This window comes from Parastagonospora nodorum, assembly GCF_000146915.1.
Source record: "Parastagonospora nodorum SN15 chromosome Unknown scaffold_11, whole genome shotgun sequence".
In the NCBI taxonomy this organism is placed as follows: domain Eukaryota; kingdom Fungi; phylum Ascomycota; class Dothideomycetes; order Pleosporales; family Phaeosphaeriaceae; genus Parastagonospora; species Parastagonospora nodorum.
Window position 1 is genome coordinate 421,563 of NW_001884559.1, and position 18,682 is coordinate 440,244.

At 53.1% G+C, this 18,682-nt stretch overlaps 8 protein-coding genes across 8 annotated transcripts; 4 read left to right on the forward strand and 4 right to left on the reverse strand.

Moving 5' to 3' along the window:
• Positions 1-893: 893 nt before the first annotated feature.
• Positions 894-2,305, forward strand: SNOG_07480 (hypothetical protein; the record flags this gene model as incomplete). The annotated part of the gene is made up of 1 exon (XM_001797762.1): positions 894-2,305. The coding sequence occupies one exon, from the start codon at positions 894-896 to the stop codon at positions 1,989-1,991; it is 1,098 nt and encodes a 365-aa protein (XP_001797814.1). The 3' UTR covers positions 1,992-2,305.
• A 352-nt stretch (positions 2,306-2,657) lies between these two features.
• Positions 2,658-3,497, reverse strand: SNOG_07481 (hypothetical protein; the record flags this gene model as incomplete). Its single annotated transcript, XM_001797763.1, has 2 exons — positions 2,658-3,353; positions 3,402-3,497. The coding sequence occupies 2 exons, from the start codon at positions 3,495-3,497 to the stop codon at positions 2,658-2,660; spliced, it is 792 nt and encodes a 263-aa protein (XP_001797815.1).
• A 1,895-nt stretch (positions 3,498-5,392) lies between these two features.
• Positions 5,393-7,685, forward strand: SNOG_07482 (hypothetical protein; the record flags this gene model as incomplete). The annotated part of the gene is made up of 2 exons (XM_001797764.1): positions 5,393-6,001; positions 6,162-7,685. The coding sequence occupies 2 exons, from the start codon at positions 5,393-5,395 to the stop codon at positions 7,683-7,685; spliced, it is 2,133 nt and encodes a 710-aa protein (XP_001797816.1).
• Positions 7,686-9,793: 2,108 nt separating this feature from the next.
• Positions 9,794-10,103, forward strand: SNOG_07483 (hypothetical protein; the record flags this gene model as incomplete). The annotated part of the gene is made up of 2 exons (XM_001797765.1): positions 9,794-9,901; positions 10,023-10,103. 2 exons carry the CDS (start codon positions 9,794-9,796, stop codon positions 10,101-10,103), a joined length of 189 nt encoding a protein of 62 aa, XP_001797817.1.
• A 758-nt stretch (positions 10,104-10,861) lies between these two features.
• SNOG_07484 (hypothetical protein) lies at positions 10,862-12,513 on the reverse strand (the record flags this gene model as incomplete). The annotated part of the gene is made up of 2 exons (XM_001797766.1): positions 10,862-10,923; positions 11,004-12,513. 2 exons carry the CDS (start codon positions 12,511-12,513, stop codon positions 10,862-10,864), a joined length of 1,572 nt encoding a protein of 523 aa, XP_001797818.1.
• A 967-nt stretch (positions 12,514-13,480) lies between these two features.
• SNOG_07485 (hypothetical protein) lies at positions 13,481-14,020 on the reverse strand. The gene has a single exon (XM_001797767.1). It carries the CDS (start codon positions 13,765-13,767, stop codon positions 13,513-13,515), a length of 255 nt encoding a protein of 84 aa, XP_001797819.1. The 5' UTR covers positions 13,768-14,020; the 3' UTR covers positions 13,481-13,512.
• A 1,134-nt stretch (positions 14,021-15,154) lies between these two features.
• SNOG_07486 (hypothetical protein) lies at positions 15,155-17,764 on the reverse strand (the record flags this gene model as incomplete). The annotated part of the gene is made up of 3 exons (XM_001797768.1): positions 15,155-16,506; positions 16,708-17,170; positions 17,456-17,764. 3 exons carry the CDS (start codon positions 17,762-17,764, stop codon positions 15,155-15,157), a joined length of 2,124 nt encoding a protein of 707 aa, XP_001797820.1.
• Positions 17,765-17,780: 16 nt separating this feature from the next.
• Positions 17,781-18,653, forward strand: SNOG_07487 (hypothetical protein; the record flags this gene model as incomplete). Its single annotated transcript, XM_001797769.1, has 3 exons — positions 17,781-17,823; positions 17,854-17,910; positions 18,106-18,653. 3 exons carry the CDS (start codon positions 17,781-17,783, stop codon positions 18,651-18,653), a joined length of 648 nt encoding a protein of 215 aa, XP_001797821.1.
• Between the last annotated feature and the right edge of the window lie 29 nt (positions 18,654-18,682).

Consider the following 18,682-nt stretch of genomic DNA (forward strand, 5'->3'; position numbering starts at 1 on the left):
TCTCTGTGGTCGCGGCGCTCTCAAAGAGGAATCCGAGCTTCGACTTTGACCTGCCCGTATGCGTCAGCACTCTGTCGACTGCCAATCGACATATAGCTGGTAACTGCAGTCTACATCGTAGTATGCAGACATTGCCGCACGTGTCCTTTGTCGACATGGCATGAGTCACGCACTCACTTCGCGGAAACCTTGAGGTAAATGCTCGAAGGCGTCAGGAACTCGGCTGGGATCGAGGAGAATACGGGGACGAGGTTGGGCGGGTTCGGTGACTTGACTGCTGCAGCCAGGACTTCTCGAATTGTGTCCAGCGACGGCTGTACGACCAACTACACACAGGCGCACACGATCAGTTCTTCGCGCATGCAATCGGGACAGAGAGAAGAATGACGCATACCTGGGGAGCCATCTTGCGGAATTGCAGCTTCTGAAGCTGCACTAAGAGTCTGTCCTGTCGTGTGAAGAGAGTGCAATGCGACAGAGTCAATGGTGTGTTCAAAGCGACATTGAACAATATATTGTCAGCCAATCGGTGCTCGAACTGCTCCTTCCGACTTCCTGCGGTGACTTCGAGTCCCATGTGCCCCGCCATGCTCGCCAAGGACCAGACTACCAACCCCCTCCACGCTACTCGGCCTAGTAGCGCCAGAGTGTTCGTGCACGTCACGGACAGCCGACCGACTTTTGCGCCGTCGCAGCCTCACATCTCTCACCACACTCGCCTACGGTGCGCAACACGTATCCTTTCCTTTCGACATTTCTTAGAAGCAGTTTGGGTGTGCACAAAACAGTCTGGACGCAAGAGGAGGATGTGGCAGCAGCGCCAGTACGACAGCGCAATGGGCTCACCGCTACCAATTGCACGACCGTGGACTCCTCCGAGCGACACAGGCGATATGGCCGCCGACTCGAGTCCGCACTCAGACTACTTCTCCGACCCCTTTCGACCACCGTCACACTATTCGTCCCGTGTCGAGAAGCGCTGGCCGTTATCGCCTAGCCGTCCCGGCACGCCTTCGCAGATGAAGCAGCGATGCGACACACCAACAGAGCAGCACGACCAGCGGCGGCCCAAGGCTGTCGGGAGGCTGACTGAGCCTGCGCCATATACGCCAACGAAGAACCTCATATATGGGCATGGACAACAGGACGGCGCTCTGCGATACCCGTACACTCCCGACTCTTCGCGCATGCTCAGGCGCAGCACCGAGATTCCAGCATCGCCCGAAGCATGGGACACGTATTCAGAGCACTCTTCCTCACCCGTGCAGGATGCGCTGTCGTCATGTATCGCGCATTTCGAAAACCTGATCCACTCGCAGCAGCCTGATGAGGACCAGATGGAGTTCATAGTGCGCCAGTTCGAAGCCATGACCTCGTACCTCTCAGCACCAGACGCGCAGTCCCGGCAAACAGACGACCATCTCTTCTCCGAAGACGCACTCACGCCAGGCACTGGACTGGGCATATCAGAGCCGGATGCGCGCAACGCCAAACTCGGCTACATCTCGAACGAGGCGCACGACGCCTATGTCACCCACGTCGGCACCTACATTGCCGGCGTCAAGAAGTACATCGAGGACCTCAAAATGCGCCTCGACGAAGTCAAGACGCTCAACAGCATCCAGCTCGACGTCATCACCGACCTCCGTCGGCAAATGAAGACTGTGCGCCGCGATATGCGAAGTACCCTCGACATGCGCGACGACATCAACATGGTCGAGGAAGAGCTCGAGCGCATCGCGGCAGCCGAGACCCGGCAGCCTGAATTCGGTCTCGACAGCTGGGTCACGCTCGTCGACGAAGACCGCGGAATCCCGCAGTTCGACGGCGCTGACGAGAAGGTTGTCACGGCACCCAAAGCAGACGTCGAGGCTCCGCCCAAGTCCCGCAGACGCGTCATCACCATCGTCCACAAGCCTGAGCGCCGCAGCTTCTGGGCCTCCTTTGGCTCGGCATTGGATTCTTTCGGCGCCCTGATTCACGAGCAGTGATTATTTTCTCGTCCTCCCGATTTTTCCCTTTGAGTACATCGCATTACTGGACCGAGCGTGGGATGGGACATATACGGCCGCGATTCCTGACACGACGAGAAATGATTTGAGATATCATGTTGCATAGCGATGGAGTTTTTTTCTTACTTTTAATTTCGTTTGTTATCACGATACCACGCTGCATGGGATGAGCGCGCTTTGCCGCGGGCGCTGCATCTTCTGATATTGTTGCTTTTCTTTTTTCTTCATGTATATACGAGAGAGGGATGAGCATGAGGGTCGAGGGCCTGGAGTCAATGAAGATATTTTCCACTCGCGATTGTGTTTATTTGGGGGAGGGTTTGTGAACTCGTGAGAGATGAGCTTGGTTTGGTGGAGTGTACGTCGCTTTTCAATCGTGCCTTTGCGTCGTCTGCTACGGCATTGTACCGCTGCGAGGGTAGATATGAAGATGAAAGAGGTCCTCCGACATTCTCACCCATCTCTAATTACCTGTGCAGAACACAGATGATGCTGTATCCCGTGATGGCTAAATAGTTCAAATTCACAGGACCAGGAGACATCCTATGTTCACAGTGAAAGCCGAAGCTTTGGTCTATACAACTGCAACTGCATCTTGCATATTTGGTATCTCAAACTCCCCAACACATACCCGCATCCCTCAATCTACTGCACCGTATCCAAAGTACCCTTCCCCACCGTCGACGGCGCTGCATCCGGCCCCTTCTGCTGCCTCAACTTCTCTTCAAACTTGGCAAACTCCTGGATCGCAATCTCCTCCTCCTGATCCAGCACCTGCTGCACGCCCTTGACCTCCTCAATATAATGCATCAACATGCTCTCAATGCCATTCTTGAGCGTCACAGTGCTACTATCGCACGTCCTACACGCGCCCCTCAACTTCAACAAAACCTGCCCGTCGTTGAACCCGCGGAAATCAATATCGCCGCCGTCCTCCTGGATAGATGGGCGAATGCGCGTCTCCAGCAGTTCTTTGATCATCTGCACAACTTCCGAGTCGTTTTCGTCGTAGGCGAGGGAGTCGACTTCGGAGTTTCCCTGGCCTTGCTCGTTGCCCTTGTCCGCGATGGTGTTGACGAGCGGCTGTCCCGAGGTCATGAATTCGTTGATGATGGCGAAAACTTCGGGCTTGATGTGCGCCCAGGGCGTAGACGTGTCTTTTGTCACGGTGATGTGGTCGAGGCCGAGGAAGACAGAGGTTACGCCGTCGATGTTGAGGAGTTGGGCGGCGAGGGGGGAGGGGTGCGGGGGCGCGAGGGTGGAGCGCGGGTTGAGGTATTCGAGGAAAGGCGAGGATATTGATTCAGGGAGGACGCGTTGGTTGGGGTTGAATTTGAGGGCCTGCGTGTGTTAGAATCATAACTGTGTCTGGCGGGGAGGAGCGCGTACATCGTCGTTTGGCGTGGGCTCTGTTTTGGATTGATCATATTTCGTCGTGTGACGTTCGCGGCTACTGGGCGCGGCATTCTGTGTACGCTGCTGCATCTTTGCACTGTGCTGGAAGGGTGTATCTTTTGATGGGGGATGCTTTCTGGGTGTAAGACATCTTGTGGCAATGTCGTGGTAGTTTTTGCTGCGAACGGGATGGTGCAACTTCTGAAAAGTTTGGCGCATAGCTATCTCGAATGATTCTTGGTTCAAGCCCTATTCGCGTTTGGTGCTTGGTATGTTGTATTGTGTAGTTTTTCAAGTGCAAGACAGCGTGGTTGCAATGGCGAGAGTTGGTAATTGTGATTGAAGTTTCGCAACCTCGGCCTATGACGTCTTTGCATTACTCAGCCACCAGGGTCCAACACAATCACACCTTTACTTACTCTCCTTACAATTGCAAATACATTTCATGTACAATCAAAGGGTGATTTTGAGGCATCGTTAACTCCCAGGATAGATTCCTTGCTTCCGACCACACCATCCGAACGGCCATGCTTGATGCAAATGGGTATATTGCCACAGCTCCGTAGTTCAATCTTCCGGCAGCTTAATTCGGTGGGCATAATTCATATGCGTGTTGCTAAAGCCGGCATATGCTTTCTACTAGAGTTCTGTTATGACTGCAATCTTAAAATCACAAGGCACACCGTGCAGGGCTCATGGCCGTGGTTGCACCTGTCCAGAGAGTACCATAGGTATACATAAAGTTCCACTTAGATTCAAAGCTTCTTCCGGTTGTCTCATTCCTTCTTTCTTTGCCAAAATACATCAGTATCGCCAGTCCGTTCGGCTTGACATTCACTCCACTTTCATGTTCTTTTCAACTGTTAACTTTCCTGTATCGAATGAGCTGATCAAGTCCTCTGTTGGCTGAGAAATTAAATCGGAACTCGAATTCCACTGCTAGGACACTATCTCAAGATTCCCATCAATTAAGGCGTAAATAGAACAATCACGAGCAAGTATTGTGTCTATGTTCCGCGACACCATTATTCTAGTGACTGAAGATCTCATCAAACTCTTCAAGCATGAACTTCATATATATCATTATGGTTACCGCCATGATTCGGTACCAGCGTGGAGTTCGCCACAACTAATTCAATATTCGTCTGCAAACCTGACCACTTAGCAAGAAAGGGTACCAGCTTGATACGGTTGCAGTGGATTAGCGCGGACGACTATGCAAGCCGAGCCCTGCATAGTTGTGCGAACAAAGAAGATCCAGAGAGACACACAATTAATAACATTCAAGTCATCGTCAATTTAGGTGAAGCTACCGAGGCGATACCGCACTGGGTCACATTGAGAGATGCAAAGAAAACACCGGAATTGAGGCATCCAAAATGGTCGCTCACGGAGCGGGTTGATTGCCACATTATCCAACAGCATCTTAATACTCTAGATGTGATTCGATGAACTGAAACCCGGACGAAGCATGATGTGCTCAACATGAAGAGGCAGAACGCAAGTAGATGCTGGAAGATGATGAGGGCTTTACTATTTGAACTGTGAGGGTGTCAAGCGAGGATGCATCAATTACAAACTAAAAGCTCTAATCTCCAGCTTCACAATTCTCCCATGACGACGAGTTGTGGTTACTCGAAAGGAGGATGATATAAGGTGGGGAGCGACGGGATGATGCTAGTTCGGACCCCTGCATGGGATCGCTCCCGAGATCGCTAATCGCCCGATCTCACATTTGCCTCACGACTCCAAACATTAACAGTGACGTAGACGCGAAGCTCAACGCGCTAAGTTCCTGAAAGATGGGTCTGGCAAAGCAATTCTCGAGCCGCAGCCTCCCCAGCCTTCATATTGCAGAAAGACTGGGCGAGAATACTTGACGGTAAACTTTGATGCTCCAATCTTTGTCCAGCGTCAGCCCTCGCATTGCACTTCGCGCACCGTTACGCGCCTCCTCATTCATTCAAACATTATCACTTCCAGTCATGCCACCCAAACGGAAGAGGTCGGCTCTGGCAGCTGCATCTCCAGCAGCGACTGAGAGCGCGACCAGCTCCAAGGTTCCGCACACCGCGGTACCTTTGCCCGCCAATGTTGCAGGCGATGAGCCAAACCCAACGCGTCGCCAGTCGTCCCGTGGGGGCAAAAGTATGATCACGAACCCCAACACAAATCCTGATGTACTTGATGGTGTTTCCGCTTTACGTGCCTCGCCAGATGGACACGAGGAAGGTGCGCCAGAGTCTCATTTGGCTCCCGATATGAGCAACGGCACAGTCAATGGAGCGTTGAAAGATAGTTCCAGGGGCACGAAGCTCGTCAACGTTGGAGGTAGTGAGGTCCCTCCTGCGACTGATGCGCCTACTGGCAAGGGCAAGCAAAAGAAGGCAGCGCCACAAGTCAAGACTGAACCCGAAGAGAGCCATGACGTTGCGAAGATCCCACCCACTAAGAACAACGACACGAATGGTGATCCTGAAGACGTGGACGGGCTGGAGGAGGAAGACGAAGGGGAAGTGAAGGAAGCCCTGTCAAGGCCCCCACCGGTCAATTCCGAATATCTTCCCCTGCCTTGGAAGGGGCGATTGGGATATGTATGTACTTCGCATATTCGCTATATGACACCGACTAATGCATGCATAGGCATGTCTTAACACGTACCTACGGAGCGCAAATCCTCCCGTGTTCAGCTCGAGAACATGCCGCATCGCAAGCATCATTGAACATCGCCACCCCTTGAAAGATCCATCTCAGCCCGAACATGCTACGAAGAACCGCCCAGACAAAGAGCAACCTGCAGATGTCGCTAGGGGCATGCGATATGTTGAAGAAATAGGCCTGGCGAACGCGCGTGATATCGCGAAAATGATACGTTGGAACGACAAATACGGCATTAAGTTCCTGCGTCTCAGCAGCGAAATGTTCCCGTTCGCAAGCCACGAAGAGTATGGCTACAAACTCGAACCGTTCGCGGGCGAGACCCTCCGCGACGTGGGCAAAGTGGTCGCGGAGCTGGGACACAGAGTCACTACTCACCCAGGCCAGTTCACGCAGTTGGGTTCGCCACGTAAGCAGGTCATTGATAATGCTATGCGCGATCTCGCATATCACGATGAGCTGCTGTCACTCCTCAAGCTGCCTGAACAGCAGAACCGAGATGCTGTCATGATACTGCATCTTGGGGGCGCATACGGAGACAAGCCAGCTGCGATTGAGCGTTTCAAAGAAAACTATGCAAAACTGCCACAGAGTGTGAAGAACCGTCTTGTGCTAGAGAACGACGATGTCGTCTGGTCGGTGCATGAGCTTCTGCCCCTGTGTCAGGAGCTGAACATCCCCATGGTGCTTGATTACCACCACCACAACATCATATTCGATGCGACACAGCTTCGAGAGGGCACGAAGGATATCATGGATCTGTATCCCGCGATCCTCGAGACGTGGACTAAGAAGGGCATCACACCTAAGATGCACTACTCTGAATCACGTCCTGAAGCAATTACTCGCACCACGAGGAGAAAGCATTCTCCTCGTGTAATGACGTTTCCACCATGTCCAGATACTATGGACCTGATGATTGAGGCAAAGGACAAGGAGCAAGCAGTTTTTGAGTTGATGCGGACGTTCAAGCTGCCAGGCTTTCACACCTTCAGCGACATCTTGCCTCATCAACGGCAAGACGAAAATAAACCATGGAAGCCCAAGCCCAAGAAGGCAGCCAAAAAGGGCAAGAAGAAGACAGAAGACATTGATGATCTTGACGCAAAGATAGAAGATGCCGAGGAAGATGTCCCTCCACCGATTGTACCTGACGAAGAGTTAGGTATGGGAGGGCCCGAGGGTCGAGTGTACTGGCCTCCTGGAATGGAGGACTGGCTGAGACCCCCAAAACGGATCATCAAGCAGAAGGAGGAGAGTGCCGCTACACCCGCAAAGAAGAAGCGTAAGACTGCCCCATCCGCCGCCGACGAGGGGGCTGCAGTCACGAGTGAGCCAGCTGTTTTGGACAAAGTCAGAACACCAGCCAAGAAGCCAGTGCCTAAGCGGGCAGTCAGCTCAACGAAGAAGAAAACGCCGAAGTCTGTCCCCACGCCGTCGCCTTCGGACGATGAAGAACATCTCAGCTCTCCACCGCTTAGTGATCTAGGCACGGAGGATGAGACTCCAGCGGTGCAGAAGCGAGCTGCACGACCTGCTGCATCACGCAAGAAGTCTGGCAGGGCTGCGACAAGGGCCAAGAACTACAAGGAGGAAGATGCGGACGAGATGAGCTTGTAGGGGTCTGTATCACTATATCGATTAGCATCTAAAGAGAGCAACAAGGTATTGTGTTGGTATATCATTGGGCGTGTGCGCATCGCTCCGAGCCCTGAAGGAGCCCTGAAGATCAATTACCACAGACAATCCTGTTTCACTACCGTTAATAGACAAATGCTCCGCGATACGAGTAATCCTACAGCCTTCCCGCTTCAAGATCTTTCCCGACCATGCCGGCTAGCCAGCCACATTCTCCTCACACCGTTCTGGTCTCCAAACGGCTATCTCCTCTCTTCATGCGAAACTGCCACCGCAATATAGCAGATGTCGAAATGGCCTTTGCACCTTCCGCATTGGGCCTAAAGCTCCGCGATGACTGAACGCCTGTTTGCTATCAGGCATGAACGAAGCTCATGCTCAACAAAAGCCAGCAAACACGGCCAATATCTCGCACAGGCCTGTCGTAAAACATAGCCACAATGGTTGTCAGTTGTCCGAATCGAGCACCCACACCACCTTCACGCTCACATCCCGCCCTTCGAGAACGTTATCGAAGCACGGCCCCTTACATGGCCCGCTGCATCCCTGCGTAACCGAACGTAGCCGAGGCATTCCGCAATCCTTCTGACCACCTTCCAGTGCATATCCCACGTCCATCCAGCTTACTCTGACCTGGCTGGTCCGCTGCCGATCGTCTTCTAACAACCCCGCACACTGCACGCAAGTGAGCTATCGATTAAGCTATTAATGCATCTGCAGGTGTCCTATGCGACTTGTACCGTACCTGCCTGGACATCCATGCGCCGAGTCGTCTAATGAACTGCAGACCCGGTGGCTTCAATCTCCAAAGTTTCCTGCAATGAGTGCAGCGTGGGATGGTCGGCGGCAGATTGCTCCGTCGAATCTGACTTGCTCTAAGCCATGAAACGAAAACGAGAAGGACCTTGTTCTCGTAAATTACAGTGGTCTTCTCGCTACTCTACAGAGTGTATGCCATATCACTCCACCAATTGCAGCGGCACGCGTCAAACAAATCCTCGTTCTTTCGACATTTCTAGACCAAGTGATCCACGGCATCGTCTGGCGCATGGGCTGCTACAGGAAAAGCGCCATCTCCATGCTCCGCTAGCTGCTTCCAGACACCCGAAGCGTGCATCGGACTTGTATCTCAATGTGTATAGGGCTGTGCAGATATGTAGCCGCGGGAAGCGTACAGGGATACATACCACACTAGCAACGAGACCCACAAACTGTCGAGTGATTCGGAGCAGGCAAGAGGATCGTGTTCGGTAAAAGACAAGAGGGAAAGCAAGATGTGGGACGGAACATTTGGCGAGGGTCGAGCGGTGTGGCGTGCTTTGCGAAATCCAGGAAACGATGTCAATGCGTTGATGGTGAAACGGGCGGCTGGAGGCCGCTGGGTGCCTATGTTGAGGACCCATGCGGTCACGATGCTACTTCCCTTCGTGCTGGGTGATTGGTGTCTGCACGTCAAAGTCACGAAACATGCGAGGAATTGGTGATGCACTGTGGATCGTTGGATTCGGGGGAGGGACCGTGACGACGTTGGCTCACGTACATTGTGGGGAGGAGGTCAGTGTGTAAAGATAAGGATACGAAGACTGTGGGATTATGGTTCTTGCGAAGATGCGGGTTCTGTCCGACAGTATGGTTTGTTGAGCGGAGAATCTCTCGATGTGAATGTGTTTGTTGCGACGATGGAGAGATACAGGACTTGGCGGAGGATGCGGACGGGAATCCTTTGCTGATGTCAGAGGCTTGCTGGATGCAAGAGTGAAATGTGCATATGGTTATCGTCTGAATCGTACTGCATTCAAGAATTCGTTTGAGGACACGAGCCTGGTAGTATCTAGGGGAATACCTATTGCAGAAAGTCGATGCAACTTCTGGGCTCGACAAATGTCCCAAGAAATGATTCAAGCGCGTATGATACGTCATGAATGGCAATTTACAACTGTATCTTTCCAGAATAACACATGCTTAAACCGTGGGCGATGCTGCAACGAGAAGCCATTAAACGCAGTTTTGTCTATTTGCAGCATTTGTGATCGATACATGCCACTCCATATCTCGTATTACCTTTTCCTGTGAGTAGAACAACTGGTATCATGAATCGACCAATGCAAATCGCTATACCAGAAGCCTTCCCTTCGTCTGGACAGCAGATGCTGCCCCAATCGAAGCTCCAGGCAATCTCGTGCGACAATTCGCCCGAAGTCAGTGTCTCCTGATACTTCTCGCGACAACTACAGTAGGATGGCGACTCTTCGTCCCGGTGGTAGAATACTGCTGGCTGTTATCCAGCATGACCTGACGTCCAAACTATCACCGTGATAGTGCCGACCGACCGCAACGGCACTGCCCACAAGTCAAGGGCAGCCTCCCGCTTTACAGGCACACCATTCAACGACTTTCTGAGGACATGATTCAAGTAGCAAAACTTTGAATGACCGCCAGTATGGCCGGAGAATTTAATCTGGACGTCGCTCGTATCTTTGAGAAGGGACCCGCGTTCGGCTGTATTATGGGTGTTGGTCGGTTAGTTCGGCAGAGTGGATGGCAAGAGATTCGGTAGCGGTGAGTGGGACGTTTAAGTCAGGTCATGCCTGACAGATTGTCATGCTCACAATAAGGCCGTTAGTCGAGGCGGCAGTCCGTAGAGATAGAACGTCTACTGTGATACATGGATGGTGAAGAAGCGCAATGTGAGGCTAACAAGAGACATGGTAGGTGTAGCGCAAGAAAGCCCACCAATCAAAACCACAGCCAAGAATACGAGCTGATTGATGGAATCGTCTTCGTTTTTGATGCCTCAGGCACAAAAGACTAGTGTTACACAAATTTGTGTTTCGGATGGATAATTCCCAAACAAAGTTTGTGTTCATTTTCGCCATATCTCGCTTCGCTGCCGTCAGTCTCTCATACGTCACGATTCTGTCGTGTGTGCGCCAATCACATGTCTGCGGCGCCTCAGCCATCGCACCATGCCTGAACCAGCATTCTGAGCCGGCACCACTACCACGAAGAGCCTCTTCGCTTTCCACTTTGCCTCCACCGCTTGCGGCGAGGTGACACTTTTGCAAGCCACAGCGGAGACACATCTAGCGGCCGTGCGCTGTGCTCCGCAGATGCGTTCGTGAAAGAGTCGTGTGTGCGGAACCTGATTCCCCAGACTTTCACATGTAGATGCTCAACCATCTCGTTTGTACCCACTGGTCTGCCGCAGTCTTGGTCCAAACTTTACGAGCGCGAAGGGTATCGCAGCGCCCAAGATGCTTAGGCAGCCGAGTAGTGTACATGCCCATTGTGGACCCATACCGCGGAACATTTGGACTGCGAAGAGGGGGAACGTGCCTCCGAGGATGTATCGCAAAATGGCATTTGAGGCCATGGCGCTGGCGCTGTAAAGAGGACCATATGTATCCGTGATGTACATCATGCAGGACATGAAGATGAGCATGTTGCCGATGCCAAAGAAGGCTTCGGCAATGGTGGGGACAATCCAGTGGACCTGATATGCAGCCGGCCAGCCGAAGAGGAAGAGCCCGATTGTGATGCAAGGACCTCCGACCATGGCCAGGGGAAGACGCTTCTCGGGTGCGATTCGAGAGGTTGCGAATGATGGCTTAGGTTCTTCATGTACAACTGCCTCATGGACGCGAGGTTTGTAGTATCCCTTGCTAAAAGTAAGGATCGCAATTGCAGCGATGATGACACCGGCGCCGAGTCCGAGGAACGTAAGGCCAGTGGATAGGCTGTTAAAGCCATATTGCGTCTTGAAGACATATGGAAACGCGGCAAAAAAGGCATACAGAAGCCCAAAGTTGAAAGCGCTGTACGCATTGAATGCAGCGATGATAGGCTCGGTGAGCAGCATGTGCATCGGCCGTGTGAGTGTCTTGGATACATAAGTGCTGAGGACCTTATGCCATGACATGCCTTCCGTTGGCGACCGCGGTACAGGACGGCCACGCTTCTTCGCGCGTTTGCGAAGCAAGACCGGCTTGTATGATTCCCAGTAGAATGGGGCGGGAGCGATGACCAGAACGATGGTGAAGAAGAGAATGAGCCATGATGTCCAGCGCCAGCCGAGACTCCGAGATACAGCTGCACCAAGCAAAGGTCCCAGTGCTGGTCCAAAAAACGGCGTCGATACGTATAGCGATATTGGACCGGAGCGTTTCTCTGGCGGCCATATATCGCTGAGCGTGCCGGAGCCCATGCTCAGGCTGGGAGCGGCGAAGAAGCCTGCAAAGAACCTCAACACAACCAATGTAGCCATGTTGTGTGCGAATCCGGTTCCGAGAATGAATAGCGCAAAGATCGGCAGACTGATGAAGATGACTGGCCGTCTCCCAAACGTCTCGCTCAACGGTGCTGCAAAGGGCCCGCCAAATGCAAGACCAAGCTGGTATATGGAGAATGCCAACGTTGCAATTTCTCTTGTCGAGTTGAGCTCGGAAGCCGCGAGCTCAATGCCCGGTGTGAATACAGATGAGGCAAAGGTTCCTACGAAAGCGACGCCCGAGATCGTGTATGTTTGGAACCATTTTCGCGCAGTGGACCAGTTGTGTGGGTTCAAGGGGTCGCCAGCACCGTCCCAGTCGAGCGATGTAGGACGTTCCTGCGATGATGCATCTGGTGCCGAATCGGATTGGGCACCTTGCTCTGGGTCTATCGTTGCGTTTTGTTCTGCGATTGTCTGTTTTTGGGGTGCACTTGTAGGCGTAGACGAGTCCTTCTCAGAGTCCACAAAACTCGCCGGTCGTGTACCAGCTGCAGTCGTTGCCGACCAGCGATTCGTTCGTGGTGCACTTTGCTCAGCCATATTGCGGTCCTGAAAGATAGAAAATGACTGTCTGCTGCAAGCAGAGCAGCATGCCACCTGTACCATACGTCAGGTACTGACTTCGCGCCATACTTTTCGTTGAATGCACTGCTGCAACAATTTTAACTTCGCGACGTCATTCAGCGATGGTCAAAGTTACAACCCACCACACGTAGCACATGGATTCGCACGCGATAATGCATTTATTTTATAGATTGGCGATCATGATGCGGCTCTTAACGCAACCTGGGTCCGATCATTCAAATAAAGATTGGCGAGCTCGATTCAACCCAAGATTTGGGCGACGCTGTCCAGATTGGGTGACGTGGTGTGGGCTCTCTGAGGCAGATCAGCCCCATTGGACAAGCGACCGTCGATTTGGTAGCGCCTGTCATGACAAACGACAACCACGACTTCACTTCGAAACATCGTAAGGTATCTGCTCGACCAGATCTACGATTATAGAAAGAGGCTGCAATGCATAAAGAGGCAATGCGCACCGTGGGCTGCCGAGGTCCTGTTGAAGGCCCAAAAATAGTGAAGGACCGACATAGACACCGCACGTCCTTCTTTCGTTATCTTGAGCGAAAAAAAGTAAGGAAAGGAAAAGTGGGAATTCGGATCGAATCGAATCGCGGAGCCGAACAGCGCAGAACGCGCGAGTCAGTTCACGCATGACCAGTGCTTCTACAACACACCGCGAGAAGAGGAGAAGCACGTCGCTGCGAGTATGAAACTAGAAGAGGTGAGGCGTTCGATCGACAACTCCTTGGATGCCCTCCCCGGACTGTCACATGTCCCAGGTCATCCGAAACGTTCACTCGCCGCGGCACTTGTGTAACGGCGGCCAAATTTGGAGGCCCCCAGCAATTCAATGTCCGTTCCCACATCCAAGGAACAGCAGCTCACCAAACAAGCAGCATGTAAGACAAACGACGCCAGATCAACAGGGTCATGCTCCGAAGATGCGTGTAACCCCAGATGTATAATCAGCTCGGACTAATGCCCTAGTTGGAGCTCACGTTGCCGTCGTCGATTGGTTGCGTACTCGTCGACGCCAATCCCGCCTTGTCCGTAGCGGGCGCTTGGGATGAAACTCGCCATCCAACGACCAAGTTCCGAGGACGACGCACGCACGGAGATTGGCTGAGTAGTGTAAACAATGCGCTGAGTGAAGCAGCTGGAGACGAACGGAACAGGTACGGCGGACGAGTATGGCTTTACTCCTGGCCATCTCGCTAGTCGAGCAGGCATCGGGACGTGGGGTAAACGGCCAAAGTTAGAGTTTCGGACACTTCCCGTTTGCTTTCCCCTCTCTTGTCACCATGTCTGGCGGCAGGATGCATTTTCGTGCGCTCCTGCAATTCCCGTCAGGATGTGGAACATGTAGAGCGGCATACAGTGTATGTTTATCAATTGCCGAACGGGAATCAGACGATGCGGCAGGTTACGCTCGGGGTAGACCTTGCTATTCTAGGCCCCGTGGAAGCAGCAACTCTACACGATCCACACGTGCGACCATTGGGCTACCTGGCAGCATGTCACCGCACCAAACCTTCCGCAGTCCCTGATCAACCGTACCTGGCATTGATCACCTGCGATTGCACGCCAGGGAATGTGGTGGGCGCCGACGTGATGCCGTGAGATTTCGCCGTTGCTGTGTACAGTACCCGCAGTTGTACGGGGCGAGTGAGACATTGTGGCCATGAGGTCGTCGCCTTTGTCCGGGGATCTTCAGCCAAGAATATAGGAAGTGGAACAGCGGTGTTGGAGGCGAAAGCGAAAGTTTGGCAAAGCAAGTCTACACGGCGTCGCCGAAAGGGGAACCGCGGCGTCAGCACCTTATTTCCGCGGCGCCAACCACAGCCACAGACGTGCGCTGCAGCGTTGGTGGTGCGCCTTGTTCTGCTCGATACCTGGTGGGCTTTGCGATCAGCACGAGTGAAGGTCAGCTGGATGGAGCATGTCAACAGGACGCTGACGGACTGTCCGAATGATGAGCCAACGCTGGGCGTGGCTGCAGATGCGGTTGTCTTTGCTGTGCGATAGCATGTGAGCCCGGGCGTGTTTCTTCAATCTGCGCAGGGCGAAGGTTGAGCTGCGACAAGAGTGTACACGGACAAGGCGCACAGGCAAAGCTGACCCTTCTACCGGTGAGCTGGCAAACGTCTCCGTGACGCTTTTGTGCGACCACACCATATTGCCGGTAAGAAGCTTATGCCGTGCCTCGTGTATGCATGTGCTCCAAACGTCGTATTGAATGATGATGTCGTCTTCAGCATGTATGATGTCGTGAACAGGTACGCTCGATCAGGCTGTCAGCTTCACGCGATGATCATGCAGAAGAGGGGTCTCGTGGATGAAGCTGAAATGAACATATTGCAGGGCTGCCTGCGTTTCATTTGTGGAACCAGTATATGTGCTTGTTCTTTTGTTGAAGTTCGACCGAGTTTCCCATATCTTATCAGAGCGTATATTACATTACCCACCCAAAGGTTCCGGTATTCTCCCAACCCATGTAGACCCGACCTGCAACCTGCAGTAATTGCACCAGACCGTCCAATCGTAAGAAATCGTTAAACCATGACCACTGCTCCCTTACATGCTAGATCCCGGAAAATGTATATGCACAGTCTCGCTTTCAGATCACAATGTACTCTCCATCGATACGATTCATTGCTTTTCTCCACCTGAACGCCTGTTGTAGAGTGCCGAATGGCCCGGGCCTTTGAGGTGGATGCATAGGCACGTCACCGTCGCCTTCGTTGGCGACCCAGTCGTCATCGTCGCGCCACACGCGTTCAAGGACTTCCAGGCCGCTGAGATTGTTGAAGAAACCACTCTCACGCTGGATCTCCACGCATCGCTGTCGTACAACAGCGCGGTGCTCGTGGTCCACGCACTCTGTGCCTACGATGAAGAGTGGCCAGAGAAGAAACTTGTTCACGCAGCTTGTGATGCCAATCTGCGAGATGTGGTACAGGCCTTGCGCAACAAGGTTTTGGAAGTTGTGTGCTCCGGCCGGCAATGTTGGGTGTGCTAGGCGCTCAATGTAGAGGAGTGCAGCATAGCGGAAGCTCTCACTGATGTGGAACAAGGCCGCCTGCGCAGGTGACATGAGAAGCATGGAGGATGTTGCATCACACGAGTCTGCAGGGACCTCCCCAGCATCGCCAAACTCCCACTCCTGTAGTCGGATTCGGAGGTCATTCCATTCCGTCCAGAAAGCAGAACGGGGATCCTCGCGCGCAGACGGGGACATGGAGTTTGGCTGCTCGGAAATTGGCGTACCCCAGCCGTTGCCGTCAACGTTGTCAAAATTGAAGGAGTAAAAGTCGTTGAGCTTTTTGGGCCGGGGTGATGAGGTCGGCGTATCATCATTGTCGCGGACGGGTCGGTTCTGGCTCAGAAGATTGAGTCTTCCGAGTCGTGCGATGAGCTTGAATAATCGACCCTCGCAGCCCGAATGGTGCTCCATCTGACCCAAATTGGAGCCCAAATTCATCATGTCGAGGGAGTGCCCTCGCACCTCGATCTCGCGATCGTTGACAGCAGCTGTCATTACATCAAACCACGTAAAAAACGTTTCAATCCATCCAACAAAGTCCGATTGTACACTCCTGTCCCGTAAGCTCAAAAGCTTCTGAACGCCCGCTAATTGTGTCTTGAACTTTGTAAATCCCGAATCGCAGACGTGAAAAAGACATAGTATGAGAAGTGTGGCAAGTACAGAGTCGTCTTGCGAGCCGCTGTAGTCGACCAGTTTCTTGTTGAGGAGTGCGATGGAGTTTGTCTTGTAGTGCTTCTCTTCGGCGGTAGCTTGACCGTGCATCTCACGAAGCTCGCGAGCGGTCATTTGAGAGTAAGCATGATCTGGGATCAGCCGATAGTCCTGTGGCAGACTCAATCGTCGTCCCTCAATGCCACCTCGCATGCGCATGTTGTTTGTCGCCAGAGCCGCAATGGCGTTCTGGAGCTCCTCGTGTTGCATTGCTAGACGTATGATGTGCATGCGATATGGGTTGGTTGGAGTGTCAAAAGCCACCAGTACCGGGCATATAAATTTGTCGTAGTAGTCCAGAAGGTATGACATCCGCGGGGAAAGGGGCGTAACGGTTGCAAGACTCTGAGGAATAGAAGTGGTGAGCGCGAGAACGTCTAGAGACAGGGGGCCAGAGCCATAGGAAAACGTACCCTCCGAGGGGAGAAAGGAGAAACCTGGTTGGAATCCAGTAAAACTCGAACTCATCTCTCCTTCACTGAAAATATCTGGGTATGCTGGTGGGCCCATGTTTTGCTGAGCAGAATTGACTTCAACGTAGTCATGGATGCTCTGATCTGAGCTTACACTCGAACTCATGTCGTCAGCCATGGGGAGCGAGCGAGCAGCTTCGTTGAGGAAGAAACTATCCAGTGAGCCGAACGGCCCTTGGTCGTGGGAACTGACGGAAGAGTAACGAGGTATGGAAGGGTCCGCAAATGGGAACTCGTCGACTGGAGTCTGTGGGTAGTCACTGGGAGAAGGAAAGTCACTATCGCTATAGGTGCCGAGCGAGGCTGACGAGGCTGACATCCCGTTCTCTTCGTATGGCGTGTGAAGCGTTGTCTGCAATCTCTGCAGAGGACCGCGGCGGGCTTGAGGTCGGTTCATCTTGGACTGTGGACGTAGGAACTCAAAATGATCTCCATGATGTTGCATGGGGAAGCCCATAGGTGTGGAAGGCGATGGGATTGCTATCGGGCTTGTAGCACTGAAGTATTGGTATTCTTGTGGGGCGGAGTACATAGGCGTGGTCGGGCTGGTGGGTGAGTGGATCCCGAAGTCCATGCTTCCTCGAGTGCTGAAGTTGCCTGCATGTTGTTGTGTGGTTCCTGTTGAGGTGGTGCTTGCCGATGCCGTTGAATTTTTGCGAGTTTGGTTTTTTGGTTCTTGTGAACCAACCGCGGGTGGTGACTTTGCAATTGGCAAAGACATGCCTCGAAGCTTGCCACGACTTGCCACGCCAACACCCCAGGTCAGAGTCGTGCGGTAGCCAGAGCATTCTTTGCCAATCTCGACACATTGGCCACAGTAGGGGCGTCGACGATCACACTTGAGTTGTCGTTTCTTGCAGGAAAAGCAATCCTCGGTGGCTCCGGTGGCAGGCGCCCTTCTTCTCCTTTTCCTGGGTGCAGCAGCGGCATTGTTGGTGGTTGCCTCGACTACTTTCTGGGGCTCTGCAACCTGGGTGGTAGTTGGGGAGACAGCCATGGTTGTTGGATAAAAGATGGAAGTTATTGCAGACGGTTACGAGGTAACATATGCAGGATGTGGATCGTGTATAGTATGTGTATAAACAGATAGATGGAACGGCGAGGGGCAATACTCAATGGAGCATAGAGGGCGCGTCACGGTGGGTAAGTATTATTTTGTCGACGGGTAAGGGTAGGGAGCTTGGTCCTGGTTAGATAAGGGCAGGACCCTAGCAGACAGGGTTTAAGGGAGCCAAGAATTAGGATGCTAAATACCGCGGCATTTTGGACGCTAGCATGTTCAGAGCGGAGGAGGTCATTCTTGAGATGTGCATGAAGGATGTGGCCTGCAGCGAGTAGGCCCTGTGCCCGCATGTTCAAGCAGCCGCTACGAGGCTATGTTCTGTGGCAACCCCTGCCAGCACCCCACACACGGACGGCGTATTGCACGTCCGAGAGGGTCATGGTCGGGTTACATCGCGGACAGGTGTCGCACCCCTGCAGAACCTTGGACGGCGGATGGCGACAGTGGTTGTCTGCAGGACGGAGAGGGCTGGACGCCACGGTGCATCCACCAATCAATACTCGTACAGGGCCCGATCTGCTACCGGCCACTAGTCTCGGAGGTGCTAACGTCTCCAGCCACTGAGAGAGCTTGTCTCGAGCCTTCTGGGGTGGTAGCGTTCGAAGGCTTGCTCGGCTGGCAGCCTACTGCTGCCATCGCTGATAGCGTCAGGTCCGGTACAGACAGGCTGCGCAAGCCGACGAATGACCGGCGCGCAGAACAGGCGACGGAGCCGACCGAGCAGATCAGTGTCCCGTTGCGAAGCTGCATCGAAGCTGTGTGGAAGATGGCAGGCGCTTGCTGCCCACCATTTGGAGCACACAGCGAAAGCCGCCCGCCGTGAAGCATCCGCCAAGACGAGGCCCCCGTACG

What these genes read in the sequence shown, in the direction of transcription:
- SNOG_07485 (XM_001797767.1), bottom strand. Translation starts at nt 13,767, where the DNA reads ATGCCTGCTCGACTAGCGAGATGGCCAGGAGTAAAGCCATACTCGTCC.